Raw genomic sequence first — 15,148 nt, 5'->3', positions numbered from 1 at the left:
GTCCCCCTTCTCCGCGACCACCGCTTCCTCTGCTCCGGCTTTTGGTTCATCCCTCTTCGGATCCACCCCCGCCTCCGCGTCCGCTCCGGCCACCGCCACCGCTTCCTCCCCGTCCGCTTTCGGCTTCGGGGCCACTGGTTTCGGGTTCTCTCAGCCCGCGGCCACCGCGTCCGCCTCACCCCTCTTCGGCGCACCCGCCACCTCCGCCGCGGCAACCACGCCTAGCATATTCGGGGCCGCCACGACCACCCCCAGCCCCTTCGGTGCATCGGCCACCTCGTCTGCGGCCACCACCCCGAGCCTCTTCGGGGCCGTCTCCTCCCCCGCGGCCACACCAGGTCTCTTCGGTGCGACCACCGCCGCCGCCAGCACCCCCAGTATATTCGGCGCTGTCTCTTCCGCTCCGTCCACGCCTGGCCTTTTCTCTGGCGCCGCCACGGGATTCGGCTTTGGCTCATCGGCATCAGGCTCCGCCGCCGCTTCGACACCGTCATTCGGCTTCGGCGCGCCCGCCGCATCTAGCACCGCTACTACCTCGGCTTCGGCACCGGCTCTGTTTGGGGCCGCCACTGGTGGCTCGTCCTTGTTTGGATCTACCTCCACCGCGCCGTTGTTCGGTGCCGCGGCCTCGTCTCCTGCAACCACTGCCACGACCGCGCCATCCCTTGGCTTTTCATTAGCGCCAGCAACTACTGTCTCTGCTCCGTCGTTTGGTTTCACGCCGGCATCAGGAAGCACAACGACGGCCAGCACCGCCTCTTCCTTGTTCTCGGGTGCTTCTTCAGCCTCTGCCTTCTCGTTCTCCAACAGTGCATCCGCTGCTCCCACCACGCCTGCCTCTGCGCCCGCCAGTGGTTTCTCCTTGGCCACTTCGCAGGCTGCATCTGCTCCGTCATTGTTCTCTAATACTGGTGCAGCTGCAAGCTCGTCGGCGACCTCTCTTAGCTCCCCGTTCGGTGCATCTTTTGCTACTCCCACGCCAACGTTTGGTTCTGCTTCCGCAACGAGTGCATCCACTGTTCCATCAGCTGCGGCTGCCCCTGCCCCTGCAACCTCGGGGTCATCATTGTTCTCCGCTAGCGGTTTCAGCTTTACAGTCCCGCAGGCGTCATCAGCTGCAGCAGTTACAACCACTGCCACCACTATCACTACTTCTGCAGCCACGACTCCTTCTACCACAACAACTGCATTTCCTAGTTTTAGCTTGCAAGCTTCCACACCAGCTCCTGGCTCAACTTCGGCAGCTCAGTCTACACTGCTTGGTGAGATACATTTCTTCATGCTCAGTACCTTTTGCATTTCGGTGTCTTGTGTTTAGATTAGCTCAAGCATACTATACACTACACCGAACAATTAGGTCTCAATAGCGCATAGTATACATATCCTGAACTACTTATTGCTTTCAGTACCCATTTAGTTCTTTGTAACCTTGGCAGTTTTTGTTCCACTATGTCTGTTTACTAATTTCCTAAGTGACAGCTTTGGCAATCTTGAGCGTATTAAGTGTGTGTATTCCACAGGCGGTTCTACTACAGCTGCAAGCACACTAGCCACCATCGCCACCACAAGTCAGGCGACTTCCTCAGCTATTCAAGCTAGCAGCACTGGGTTGTACATCCCCCCTCAGTTTATTTCTACGATGACTTGTTACTGCACTTGCATAGCAAGGTTTTAACATTTTCTACAATGTTCCTCTTGTATTCTTTCTGCAGAGCTAGTACGAGTGCCATCACTCCAGCAGCACCTCAAGCAGCTAAGCTTCCGTCAGAAATTGTTGGTAAATGTGTCGAGGAGGTATTGCACTTATCTTTTTCGAGTACTGTCGTTTCTTCCAGGCTGGATTGATCTTCTACTGTGCTTTCTGAACATCTTCACCTTAGATGCGCAGTAAGCTAGTGATATTTTGGTATTGAAGTCTCATGGAGCTACCTATTATAGATTATTAGGGACTGGAACAATGGTCTTCAAGACCGCACTGCAAAGTTCCGGAAGCATGCAACTGCCATATCTGAATGGGACAGGAGAATTCTGCAAAACAGGAATGTTCTTATAAGGCTTGAGGTATGCCTTTTAGCCAATTTTGTCTGTATTAAATGTCCATTAATGTTATGTGTGGGAGCGCCAGCTCTTTTACTGAATTATAATATGAACTGAGAACAGAGAGTATGTCCCATTACAGTTCTGTTTTCTAGTTCATTTCATGCAAGCTTTTGCTTTTAGGTCTACCTGAAGCTCTTTAAAGTACATATATATACTTGCTGATTTTGTAGTTTTTTTCAACTAATGCATTTGTTGAAGATAGTGGTTAACAGAAATGTTACACATTCCATTGTTTTATGTTAAAAGCATTGCATTGAGGATGGCTAAAACGACCTACATTGAGGATGTAGGGAGTATCATGTAGTGCAATTTAGGCTTATCCAGGTTTCTAGCCAGATGTTATGACTTACGAAGGGAGAGAATCTTAAATTGTGTTAACGTATATCGTAAATACTATAGGATGAGCTGATTGTTCCTATGTCAATGCTACATCCGGTTCAACTTATTTGTTGTTTCAGCTCCTTAGACTTGTTTCAATACTTGTCAGTATGCACCTTTTAGGTAAAATTTCAAATTATTGACAGCCATACGCGTTGTCTCCAACCACTTGTCTTGTTCCAATTGGACCAATGCCAAGTAGTGATGGTTCTATCATTAACCAGGGTAAACATGGCATGGTGCTACATTCTTAGTATCAGTTTCACAAATTTGTGTTCCGTTACTTAACATAACAGTATTTGGACCTAAAGGTGGGGCATTAATAAGTCAATTAGTTCCATCATCAAAATAAGCAATCTAAAATATTTGTAGTTGATTCGAAACGAAAATAAATAGAAACCAGTACTTAATCAACTCTAGTTGTTCATCTAGAGTCCATTTGATGTGTTTCAGATCAGTACATAGCAGATTCTCTCTTGAATCATGATGTTCACACTAAATTTTCATCGTTATGTTTCATCTTGAATGCTGACCTGTTGCAGGCTGATGTGGCCAAAGTTGTTGAAACACAAACAAGCTTGGAGAGGCAACTTGAGTTGATAGAAACTCATCAGAAAGAGGTGTGTGTGTGTGTGTGAACTTTTTCTTGTCTGCTCATATATTAGCTACAAGTTAGTTTTCTTTGTGTTTGTTTTGTGTCTCATTCTACTTGATCTCTAAACACAAATATTCTACTTGTCTGCTTTCCTTCATATGATATACTACCTCCATTCCATAATGTAGCGCGTATAGATTTTTTGAAAAGTCAAACTTTGCAAACTTTAGAGGGAGCTATTTATAAGCTGCCCTGGGAGAGATCATTCCTTCATTTTAGTCCATCATGTACTTATGTTGTTGGATAAAATTGGTTTGAGATATATGTCGACCAGAGATGTTTTTATGCCTGATAGCCTGATGTCTCTTTCTAATCTTGTGTGTTTAAATATCTCGTAGATTGTATCTAAGATTTGTGGTTTATAACTATAATAATGATACAGAATTGCCTGATTGAGGTTTTATCTTTACAAGAATTTTGTGCATTTTTCTAATAAATTTCTGATGTTTAAAGTCATGTCGATGGTTTTTAAGTGATGTCACCAACAAAAGCCACCTTGTTGAGGGTTAGATGCACATTTTTTTTGTAATTTTTAGCACAGCTCCCATCGGACGATTTAATTGCATAATCAATTAGGCCCTCTGTTGAATGTGTTATTTACTTAGTATGTTAGTTAGCCATCACACAGTCATTTAATTGATTGTACATTTGTGTCTGTCAATTTACCAATTGGAAGTTCAGTTGAGTGAGGATTGTCATGCTTGTTCAGAATTTGCATTGCAGATTTTTGCTTAACACGCTGAACTGACTTACAGCTAGGTTGTCTATCAAATTGTTTAATACACACTGCTCAAGAAGTAAACGTTTCTTATACATACAATAATAGTGTTGGACTGTCACATGGTTTTGGTGGGAAACAGGTTACTCCGCAGGCGCAATATTGATAATCTGATAGAACTGATGTGAGTGCATATGCGCTGGAATTTTCTGGTCACCGAGACTACCAGACTTCGAGATTAGTCTTCTTAGCGACTTATCCATATAGGGTGAGCCTGCAGAGATTAATTATTGAGCTTTGTACTTACAACCTACATGTTTTATAATTGCAGGTGGACAAGGCTCTGCAGAGCATGGAGGAGGAAGCCGAGCGTATATTCCAGGATGAACGGGTCTTACTTCGTGAAGATGAGGCTGCCTCGGCAAGGGATATAATGTTAGTTCAATGTATTTTGGCTGTTTTAGCTTCTTATTTTAGTCTTGGGTTTAGTTTGACTTTTTAATCTCCAGTAAACAAATGATACAACTTATTTCAGAAACAAAATCTCTAACCAAATTATTTGGCAATGCAAAGGTACGAGCAAGCTGAAGTTGTGGAGAATGAGTTGCAGCATATGACAGAACAAGTGAAATCCATCATTCAGACCATGAATTCTACTCAGGTAAATATCCAGATTGTAACATTTGCCTTGTGATGAGCATTGCTTGAGTCTCCTTGTCCAATGCAGGGTGGTGAGCTTGAGGCTACGGATACCATGGCACCATTTGATGTTGCTGTCCGAATACTGGATAATCAACTGCGCTCTCTAATGTGGATTGATGAGAAGGTCAGGTTTTCCTTTTTGTGACTGTTTGTTCATTAATATTTGGAAAAAGCCAGATTACTCCCTGAACTTTGATGCTTGGCCTACATAACTTCTTACACTATGATGTGAGATACCCAACCTCCTGAACATACAAAACCGATAGTTTAACCTCTCGAGGCGGTTTTGGGTGGTTGTTTATTGAAAAAAAAGAGTTTAGGAAGTCTAAACTGCGGTGCAAAACCATCTCAGGGGGCTGAAGTTTCATTATCTCGCTGGGAAAGTTCAGGGGGTTATCTTAAATTATTTTATCTTTAAAATGTTTTAGACTAGTTCAATGTTCTGTTCATCACATCCACACGGTCTGCTTGCAAATGCTAGTTACATTTGGGGGTAATAAAATAATAATAATTGTGCCGCGTTTCCTGTTTTTGTTCAATAATTTCTGATGTGTTCTGAAGGTGTTAGCTTGCATTGTGCTCGGCTAATATTTTTATTGATCTGTCTATTTCTTCAATATATACCTTCCGCATCCCTACAGTCCTACATTTTGAGAATATAGGCGCTACCAATAATGCTGATATGACACAGAATAATTTTTTCCAGTATTTTTTGCTATGATACAATACAATAGAATCCTGCTGTTGAGCTTACGAACTTGATTCCTGTGTTGACACTGTCGGATAGAATGTTGCCTCTGAGCAAATCCTGGAAGCTTATCCCTGTATCTTCATGTACTGTTCTGCGGAATCCTGCTTTTTCCTCCATACCATCCTTTCATGGTTTTGGTGAAATCTTTCCTATGAATGGAATAAGAGAAACTTGGTCCCAATTTTTTGTTCTTCACTTGTTGTTAGGTTTGGTGTTATATGCATATGTTCTTTTAACAGTGCTTATTTGGTGGGATTAGTAGGTCGGATGGGCTGATGCAAAATCATTATTGATTCTCCTTTTCCTCAATTGTTCACAGGCAAACGAGTTCTCAAACAGAATACAGAGACTGCCCAACAATAGTACTGCGGCTGAGCGCGACTCTGGAATCCCAAGGTTTTGGTTAAGCTGATTCAGTCCTGGATGGACATTTGGTGGTCTGCTCGTGGGTATTAAAACGTGCTATATATGTTGGTAGTTCTGCTGTTTCAAAGTAAAAGTTTCACCGCTTTCCCCTACATTCAAGTACTTCTGTGACGTGTTCTTAACATGATTTACCGTGTTGACGCTGTTCATTGGAATTCAAACTGCTTGTTAGATGAACTGCCCTGCTTCATTATAACAGACTTCAAAAAAATTTAAAAAATCTGTCGTTAACAATTGCGCGGTTGTGCCCTCTCTAGATGAGCAAACATGGGACTTCTCTAAATGTTTTGTCTGTGATTGGTTCCAAGTGTGTTTAGACCAGTTGAGTTGAGATATAGCTTTTCTATGACGAGTCAAGTGTCCTTAGTATCTGCAGTATTTGACATCCAAAAAAGTACTGCGGTATTGACCATTGGGCTGGGCAGTGGCGTATGCAGCCAACCATAGGCCTAGAAGTTACCTTCTGAGCTTTCTCTCGCGATCTGATATGATACTTTCGTTTGTTGTTCAAAGGCATACGAGCTTCAAAGGCATACGAGCTTTAGGAAAGATGCATTGTTGCTATCGTAGGACACTTTCCCTGTGCTGTGAGCAAAAGATGTGGATGTGTTTTAGCTGGTTCTCCTCCCTGACATGATTATTTGCCTCGGTAATGGATGTTATGCTTGCCTATGATGTTTCTGGTCTGTGCTTTGGAATCTAGATGCACCTAAAAAGAAAGCTATCGCCTACCTTTACCCTAAACGAAAGGTTTGGTAAAAATAGTCAGACAGCACAAGCGGTCGCAAAATCAGGCGCGTCAGCCACGCCGGTATATGGGCATATGTTGGCATCACCTACAGCTTGGCCGCAAACAGCAGTCCGCACTAAGCACAGCTCCGTAGACAGGTACAGTTGGTACGAGTATTCTTTTCTCGCCTGGGATTCCATTCAACGGATAGTGGCAGGTATCAATAGGGCGAAGCAAGTATTAATTGGTAGCATGCCATATGATTATTAAGAGGAACCCTGGGCAACTTGGCGTTAGATTAGGACATGTGCGCTGTGAGCTACTCATAGAAAGCACATGCCGAACCCCCGGTCTCGAGGACGGTCGGAAGATACCACTGGCAAAAGGGGAGGAAATCTGGAGCGGGGTACCAGTCAAGATGGCACATGCCACCGCCAGCCATGTGATCTGAAGGAGGCCTGATGCCCGAGGCGATTAGGGAATCCGTCCCCCATTTGCAGCTCCCACATGGCCCAATTAAAGCGCAATCTTCTCTCCTCTGCAATCAAAGCCCCTCCTCCCTCTTGATGCTGCGACGCACAAGCCAATAATAATTATCTTGCGTGCAGTACGTACATGGTTCGTACTACAATAGGGGTCAGTAGTAGAGTGGAGTGGAGTCCAATCCTCGAAAGCGAGCCTCACCCACCGGCGTAGTACTACGAGGGTGTGGTGTGATAAGACGGGCCGCTAATCAGTATCGCCGTCGTCGTTGTCACGATCACAATGCAAAGCCAGCAGCAGTAGAGTACCATCTTTAGAACTCTCGGGCAGCCTCACAAGCAAGCATGTTTGGTCTCGGTTGTGCGCGCCATCATGTCCCGCGCCGACCCACGCCGCCCTCCACCACCACCACCATATCTTGGCGCCCCTTTCAGAATTTCGCCGGGAAGATCCGATGATCGCTCGCTGGGCCGGCCGGGGCCGAAGGCAGCGACGCGGCACGGGCCGAAAGGGAGCCGCCAACAGCGAGGAGTCGCCACATTTACACCGATGAGCACCCCATAAACAAAGGCCTCCGTGTTTTGCCTTTAGCCAGCAAGAGGAATCAACATCGATCGATCGTCTCCATTACAAGCATGCACCATGCAAGCTCCAGCGGGGAAGAGAGTAAAAATAAGAAGAAAAGGAACAGATCGAGAGCCCTACAGGATAGTAGTAGTGCTATGTTAATACCATCATCAATTCAATTCATCATCATACGGAATGTCTCATGAGCTGCAAATCTTATAAGCCATGAAGACCATCACATATATATTGGTGGGGGCAAGCCAAACACAAACACACGGACACGTACGTACGTACTACCAAGGGATCTGGCAGGGGGAAGCAACGGGCGTGGTCTTAGGGACCCGGTCACCCTGCTGTTCAACTACGGTGTGACACTGACGGACGCCCTAGGAGAGGCGAGGCTTGTATGTTACAAGGCGACCAAAACCTAGCAAGCAACAGTACTGGATCCGCCGTGCCGGCTGCCGGGAGTGGGAGGGGAAGCTTCTCGAGCTCCTTGCGGACTTCCTGCCGGCCGGTGGCATGGCAGCTTCACGGTCCGGGCGGCGACGGCGAGGGAGCTAGTGGTGCAACGAGGAGGGGCTCGGGGCGACGGCGGCGCCGGGCTTGGGGCACTGGTAGCACTTGGCGAAGAGGCCGAAGGTGTTGATCTGGCGGATGAAGTTGACCATGCTGGCCCAGCCGCCGAGCCCGAAGCCGACCACGAACACCCACACCACGATGAAGGCGTTGAGCACGAACATCCCCGTCCAGCTCGGCAGGAAGAAGGGCGGCTTCTCCGCCGCGTTCTGTTCAATTGTCACAAATCATCAGAAAACACAGAGCATCAAAAATGGATGATACATGCATGGAATGGAGCCACCGCGCCGCTGCACAAGATAAATGTTGTTTGCTAGATACTCTCCATCTATCTATCTATCTATCGTCCGTACTGCAAACCACATTCGATTTCTCTTCCGCAAAGCTTGAAGAAGAAAAGGAAGGAATCGAGAGCGGGAAAGAAAGGGACCCCGCAACCCACGCCACGATATCCCCATCGATCGACGTCCGTCTCCAGCGGCGCCGCATGCTATCTATCTATCCATCCATCCATCACCCGTGCGAAAAGCCAGTCCAGCCAGCCAGCCAGAGTCCAGACGCGCCGGGCCAACGCCGCGACGGCGACCGGCGCCCCCGTAGCGCGGCTAGCTTCCGGGGACTCGTGCCAAAAGTAACAGGAGATCCCGATCCCTCCATGTCAACGATCGCCATCCATCCCGGCCAGCGGCGAGCCCACGATCGGCCCCGTTGCTGAAAAGTCTCTGCTAGGGAGGGACGGTTTGGATGCTTCCCCTCTTCTCCTGTGCGGCCGGGGAGGGACCAGCCATAGCTGCATTCAGGGCAGGCTCACCTACGGGATGGACCATATGTAGGATGGTACTAAGCCTGGGAGAAACCTCCTAATTCGGGACACCAACCCTTGGAACTGACACACACCATGGGTGATGGCTAAGCGCCATTCGCCATGCCGTAGCAGCTATGGATCCATAGCAGCGACGGCCGAACCAACGGACGGACGGTGCAGACGGAGGAGAGGGATCGAGGATCCAAATCGTTGTCGGGGCGGATTAATGTGGCCGTTGGCCGGACTCAATGATTGGGGATTCGTGGTAGCAGTGCCGCTCCTAAGAGCAAGTACAATAGAGCTGAGTCAGCGGGCTATAAGGAATAAACTAGTATATTTCTACTTAGTTGGAGGAAAGAGAGGAGGAGAGAGAAGGTAAGCGGGCTCTTCATGAAGAGCCAGCTTTAGCACGTGCTCCTACGCACTTTATGAGAATGAAAGGTGGTCCACATAATAAAAAAATAATACACTCTTTTGATCTACTATTGTAGATGTTGACTATAAGATGGGTTGTAGATGACATGTCACTGACTTAACCATGCTCTAAGCAGGAGGCGGGGCCACCTGGGGCTGTGCAGTCAACAGTGCATGTGGCACGTGCACGGATCTCCACTGTCTATTCCATTGCACGTCTCTCTGCCTCCGCTGCGCGTTGCGTTGCAATCGGGCCGCTGTTCATGCGCCATGGATGAATCGGCCGGGCCACTGTTGATGCCTGATGGACCAGACCATGGATGTAGTACTACTGGACTGCTGGTGCAGTGGTGGTGTGCTACCAAGAGATGATGGATGGATGAATGAAGCGAACCGGGCCATGCAATGCATGCATGCATGCAGCTGGAGCTGGCAATGCACGGCCTCACTCATCCCATCCTTAATCATCCATCGACGATGCCATTGGCAATGATTGGCTAAGCTGGTCGGATCTCTAATCTACTAATAAAGAAAGAAAAAGCAGTGGTACCAGTACTCTTCCTACAGTGATGAGAAAGAAATTAGGCGCACGGCAGCATCACGCATTTACTAACAAGAACATGCTAATTAAGCTTCTTCTCAAAGCCAGTACACTACAGTATGATCCTCCTCTATGCAAAAAAAGAAATGCAATGCAATACATGTATAGATAGAGAAGAGTAAAGGAGTAGAGGAAACTTACGGCGCGGGCGGATGCGGATCGGTAGGTGAGCATGTGGGCGAGCGCGGGGATGATGTAGACGGTGAAGCTGACGAGGAGGGCGCCGACGGCGGAGTTGATGGGGCCGAAGAAGGGGAAGATGATGGCGAGGAACCAGATGGGGACGACGATGGGGAGCCTGGCGAGGGCGCGGAGGCAGACGCTCTTGGTGTCGTGCATGCCGATCACCTTCTCCCACACGAAGTAGAGCGGCGTGCAGGCGAAGCCGAAGGTGATGAACTGGTGGATGAGCATGAGGATGACGGCCGCGTCCCGCCACGCCGTCTTGGGCAGCAGCGAGAAGGCGTTGGCGTGCGCCAGCAGCTCGTCCCCGTACGCCCAGTACATGGCCGACGCCGACGGCAGCGTCAGCGTGAACACGTACAGCGTCGCCAGCAGGTAGATGTACTTGAACTTGGCCGGCTTCCACATCGCGTGCATGATCTCCCTGCCCAATGCCCATGCAACCAACATTAGCATCACCACCATTATTGACAAACAACTGTTTATACTAAATGAAATGGCAGAGCTTCAATAATCAACGATCATGGAAGAAGAAGTAGGAAATTAACGGACAAAACGGCCTCTGCACATGCATGCGATGCGGGTCAATGTGGACGCAGAGACTTCAGTTGGTACAAATGATACGGAAGAAAGGCTTCTTCCTAATCACGGAGTTCGGTTGCAAAGAAGAAGATCGTGGCGGCAGGGGGAATCTCGCTGACGAGCTTTCACTCACTCAACCACACATGCGTGCACGAGCTAGCTCAATCCTCCGGTCAAATAATAGAGGATCCCGGCAAATACGGCCAAATAAGTCCGTTGCCAATTATATATATACTAATTGCCTAACAATCAATCAATTAATCATGTCACTCCACTCCACTCCGAGCTAGTTGCAGTAACGACCTAACTGGACTTGGAACTTGTCGGAGATCAGAAAACGGTGAGTGGAAATGCCATCCAAGGACATTCACCACGAGATCTTTCTCTTCAGATGCAACTTCTTGTTAAAGTAGTAGGTCAGTGTCCCCCTCACTCCACTAGGCTAAAACATCAAGATGATGGCAAGATGAGCGGAACGGAATCATCACCAGCAGATGATGATGTGTCGCAACATTCACGCACGTCCCGGTCCAGCCAGGACGGAATTGCATTTCTTGATGTGAACTCCGCACTAGCGGAATTCACTCATTCAATTCAATGAAACCAGCCATGGCCAGTCCTTTTCTTTCACTTCCATCAATACCAAAGCATTTCCGTTTTTACGCCACCACCAGCTGCATAAGCAGCTACGTACTGTACTTACTTTAACAGTAGCGCCCTGGTCGCCGAAGCTACGAGATATATATGAGACGACTATAAAAATGGTTCAAATCTCCGGCCCAACGGCGGCCACTAGCGAGCGACCAGGGTGTTTGAACGCCGCACTCAGTGATGAAGACGCTAATTATTCCCCCGCATGGCCTCAAATCATGGCTAAGCTAGCTACCAGGAAACACCAATGATCCAATCAAGTTTTGATTAACAATTAACTAATCGCAGCGGCAGAGGAGCAATGGGAATAAAGGGCTCTACTCTAATGCATGGTGGCTGGAGATCTAAAATACACCGCGCCCCAATTCTTTTCCCCTCTAGACTAGACTGTATCATGTGTGTGTGGGTGCTGGTACTGGTAGGGAGGACCTTTTGGATGCATCACCGCACATGAGCGCACCAGGCTCCATCCGACTGACTGACTAATGGCCGCAAGCTAGCTAAGCTAAGCTAAACCAAAGGCCGGTTCCCACCACCACGGCCTATCACGTTTTTAAGTGCCCTAGCTGTGCATTTGGGATCTGTGCCGCCCCATGGGTTGGATGGATGGGGCTAGCTAGATGCAAGGCTACGTGCCGCTACAATCTTGTTTAGTAAGTTATAATCAAGATTAACTTGTACTGTCGAGAGTACACTACTGTTGGCCTGGTACTGCTGCTGCTGCAAGTACCATGGACCGGGGACGGGGGACCATTGGAATGGAGGGAAACTAGAACCGGGTTTCCAATCCAATCCAGACATGTCCTCCCGATCCACAGGCAAAAGCTGCAGCCCGGCGGAAAGTTCACCACCCTTCTTCTTCATCAGTCAGAGTACCACTAGCAGTAATTTACTTACTGAGCAAACAAATACTAGATAGATAGATAAATAAACTGTAAAGAGAGAGAGAGAGAGAGAGAGAGAGAGAGAGAGAGAGAGAGAGAGAGAGAGAGAGAGAGAGAGAGAGAAATTGGTGTCGCTTACACAGTGACTGCGTGTCCGCCGAAGGTGTAGAGGATGTTGGTGGCGCCGGTGAAGTAGAGGACGAGCTTGTTGGGGCCGGTGTGGGTGACGCCCTCCACCTGCCCGTTGATGAGCGCGGCGATGGCCAGGTACCAGGCGGTGTAGGTGGTCATGCCCAGCCCCAGGAAGGACCAGATCCGGTAGTTGTGGAAGGACGGGATGAACACCGTCGTCGCGCAACACGCGCCGAAGATGTACGTCCACGTCCGCTTGTCCAGCCGGTCGTTGATGTAGTAGATGTTACTGTAAGTAAATTAGAAAAAAAGTTTGTTTATTTACTAGCTAGCTCGTCTCAGCCCTCAGCAAGTGAACTGGACACACAGTGGTAGGGGTACGATGATGAGAGTGATGGTTGGGTGGACCGGCTGAGTACTGACCTGGCGCAGGCGATGAGCTGGATGACGGTGCCGAAGAGCAGGAAGGTGCAGTTGAAGGCCAGCCCGGCCGCCTTCCAGTACGGGCCCAGCAGCCCGTCAAGCACCTCGAACCACTGCGAGGGAGGTCAACATCGCAGCTTCATTAGTAATTCTTGCTTCGCCATTAATCAACCACAGTTACCACTACTCACACTCCATCATGTTTCTAGTACATGCGTACTAGTAGTAGTACTGTACTACTACTTGAATCATTAAGCATGGTGATCATTACTTGGGGGCAAATGTGGTTTTGGTTTTGCGACTAAAAGGGGAGGATTAAGGAAGGAACTCTGCCCGCTGCATTTGCAACTCATACTTTCCGTTCGACAAGCAACTTGAGGGGACTGCATATCTAACGCGTGAAGCGGGCCGTTTTTTATTTATTTTTCACTGAAAAAAGGAGAGCATTTTCGTATTTTTGCAGCCAGGGATCGGCAGCGGCCGACAGAAAGGCGTGTCCGTTTGGCGAAGCCGGGAACTGCAATCCGTTAGCGAAGAAGAGGGAGGGGAGCACGCCATGGATTGCAGGAAGGGGCAGGGGAGGTGGGTACCTGGATGACGTGGTTCTTGAAGCTGACGCCCTCCTTCTCCTTGCGGGAGCGGTACTCGACGTAGAGGACGCTGATGAGGTAGGCGGTCCAGCTGCCGAGGAAGCCGTAGAAGAGCTGCAGCAGGATGCCCGAGAGCATCCCCAGCTGCGAGAAGGAGTAGGGCAGCGTCAGCAGCACCTGCGCCACCTGCAATCAAGCGAGCAACAAGAACCCCATCCCATTCCGTTCATCATCAGTCAATCATCATCGTCTTCTTCTTCAACATCATGGCGATCGATGCTCAGGAAGACATACATACCTGGTTGGAGGCGCAGCTGAACCAGGCGTCCCACACGGAGCCGCCGTGCCAGAGGAAGCTGGTGACGCTGAACTTGCCGCCGCCGTGCTGCTCCTCGTCGCCGTCCGCGCCGCCGCTGCTCACGCCCATCACCCCGACCTCCTCCTCCTTGCCGTGCCCGTCCGCCACGATGGCCTCGTCCCCATGCTCGCGGGGCACCATCTTCTCCTCTCTCCCGTTCTCTCACCACGCCGCGCTCCGCTGTGTGCTGTGTACGGACGAAGCAGAGCAGAGGGATCAAGATCCAGGAGGACAGCGCAGGCAGACTCTCCGCCCAATACGAGCGCGAGAGGCCAATATAAAACGAAACGGGGGCGGCAGCCTCTGAAACACCGGCACGGAGAGAAGAGAAGAGAGACGAACCTTTCTTGCGAGGAGGAGGAGGAGAAGTAAATATTCGGAGATCGCGGCCGGCCGGACGGACGGGGCAGTGAATGCAGGGTGCGCCGGAATTTACTGTGCGATTGATGCAGGAGTGGGCTCTCTGTTGGCTCGCTCGCTGCTAGGAGTAGCTAGCTAGGAGCCTAGGAGCGTGGTGGTGGCCGCGCCGCCCGGGTGAAGGTACGACCGCAGAGCGGAAGGATTACTCTCTGCCTTGCCTGCCGGCGTGCTCTTTCCCGGCTCTTCTCCGCCTCCTCTGCTCCCTGCTTCCTCTGTTATGAGGGAGGAGTAATGGCGGGACAGAGTTGCGGGCTATCACTCACTCGTAGCCTACTACTCCTAGCTCGTAGGCGATGGTAGGGAGAGAGAGAGAGAGAGCTGACGCCGGCGGGTGATCCGGCGGGCGGGGCGGGGAGAGAGAGAGTGACGAGGGAGCGCAAGCAGATGGGGAGGGAGGGGGAAGGGAACAAGTTGCGGCTTTATAACAACGAACGAACGCTCTGCTCGGCTCGGCTGGCCTGGCCTTCGTTTCCAACACCCCACTTTCCCCCCTGATTTTCTCGCACCCTTTTGCATTTTGCTCTTCTCTTCCATTCTGTCTATTCTTTTTTAATAATAATCTTTCTTCTCTCTCTTTCTCTCCCCTCTGTGTGTCTCTGTCTACACTTCGTGGGTGCAGTAGAAAGAAAGAACAGTGGGTGGGAGTGGTAAATCTCGCCCGACGTGGGCCTTCTTTATGGCGGTGACTTGATCGGATTTAAAAATTCACCTCACCGGTCACCACACCACACCACAGGGGAAGAAGGAGGAGGAGGAGGAAGCGTTGGAAGCAACGGCATGAAGTGAGAGCAGAGGCCGGCCGTATTAACTGCTGGCATGTCAAAAGTCTTCGCACCATCCCTGCTGCTGGATCCCCTTTCTTTTATTTCCTTCAGAGATTGAGGGTGCGAAGGAGGAAGAACGTCTGTGTGTGTGTACTGAAACTACTCCATGGCTGACTGACGCTGGATTGAATATTGCCATCTCCGGGTGGGTGAGTCCGGGGCCCGGCCGCCGGTAGGGGATCGCCTGCTGCT

The 15,148-nt window shown here is 49.5% G+C and overlaps 2 protein-coding genes across 2 annotated transcripts in view; one reads left to right on the top strand and one right to left on the bottom strand.

Annotated features, from left to right (window-relative positions):
* The window catches only part of LOC119277648 (nuclear pore complex protein NUP62-like), a 6,374-nt gene extending 410 nt beyond the window's left edge, over nt 1-5,964 (top strand). The window contains exons 2-10 of the mRNA XM_037558931.1: nt 1-1,262; nt 1,521-1,608; nt 1,713-1,794; nt 1,939-2,061; nt 3,021-3,098; nt 4,183-4,286; nt 4,425-4,512; nt 4,579-4,677; nt 5,624-5,964. Coding sequence (XP_037414828.1) covers nt 1-1,262; nt 1,521-1,608; nt 1,713-1,794; nt 1,939-2,061; nt 3,021-3,098; nt 4,183-4,286; nt 4,425-4,512; nt 4,579-4,677; nt 5,624-5,716 — 2,017 coding nt within the window. The 3' untranslated portion in view covers nt 5,717-5,964. The remainder of the gene's footprint in view (nt 1,263-1,520; nt 1,609-1,712; nt 1,795-1,938; nt 2,062-3,020; nt 3,099-4,182; nt 4,287-4,424; nt 4,513-4,578; nt 4,678-5,623) is intronic.
* A 1,681-nt stretch (nt 5,965-7,645) lies between these two features.
* On the bottom strand, nt 7,646-14,529 carry LOC119277647 (auxin transporter-like protein 1). The gene is made up of 7 exons (XM_037558930.1): nt 14,055-14,529; nt 13,653-13,899; nt 13,355-13,540; nt 12,765-12,877; nt 12,349-12,630; nt 10,051-10,516; nt 7,646-8,298 (listed from the first exon to the last, which is right to left on the bottom strand). Exons 2-7 carry the CDS (start codon nt 13,851-13,853, stop codon nt 8,071-8,073), a joined length of 1,476 nt encoding a protein of 491 aa, XP_037414827.1. The 5' UTR covers nt 13,854-13,899; nt 14,055-14,529; the 3' UTR covers nt 7,646-8,070.
* Nucleotides 14,530-15,148: the final 619 nt, after the last annotated feature.

Source organism: Triticum dicoccoides, chromosome 3B (genome assembly GCF_002162155.2).
Source record: "Triticum dicoccoides isolate Atlit2015 ecotype Zavitan chromosome 3B, WEW_v2.0, whole genome shotgun sequence".
Classification (NCBI taxonomy): domain Eukaryota; kingdom Viridiplantae; phylum Streptophyta; class Magnoliopsida; order Poales; family Poaceae; genus Triticum; species Triticum dicoccoides.
Note: the sequence above shows the minus strand (reverse complement) of the source record. Positions and strands in the feature narration are given on the sequence as shown.

Coding starts and splice junctions, on each gene's coding strand:
- LOC119277647 (XM_037558930.1), bottom strand. CDS start 13,853: ATGGTGCCCCGCGAGCATGGGGACGAGGCCATCGTGGCGGACGGGCAC. Junction 13,541..13,652: donor TCAGCTGCGCCTCCAACCAG/GTATGTATGTCT, acceptor GCTTGATTGCAG/GTGGCGCAGGTGCTGCTGAC. Junction 8,299..10,050: donor GATCCGCATCCGCCCGCGCC/GTAAGTTTCCTC, acceptor ACAATTGAACAG/AACGCGGCGGAGAAGCCGCC.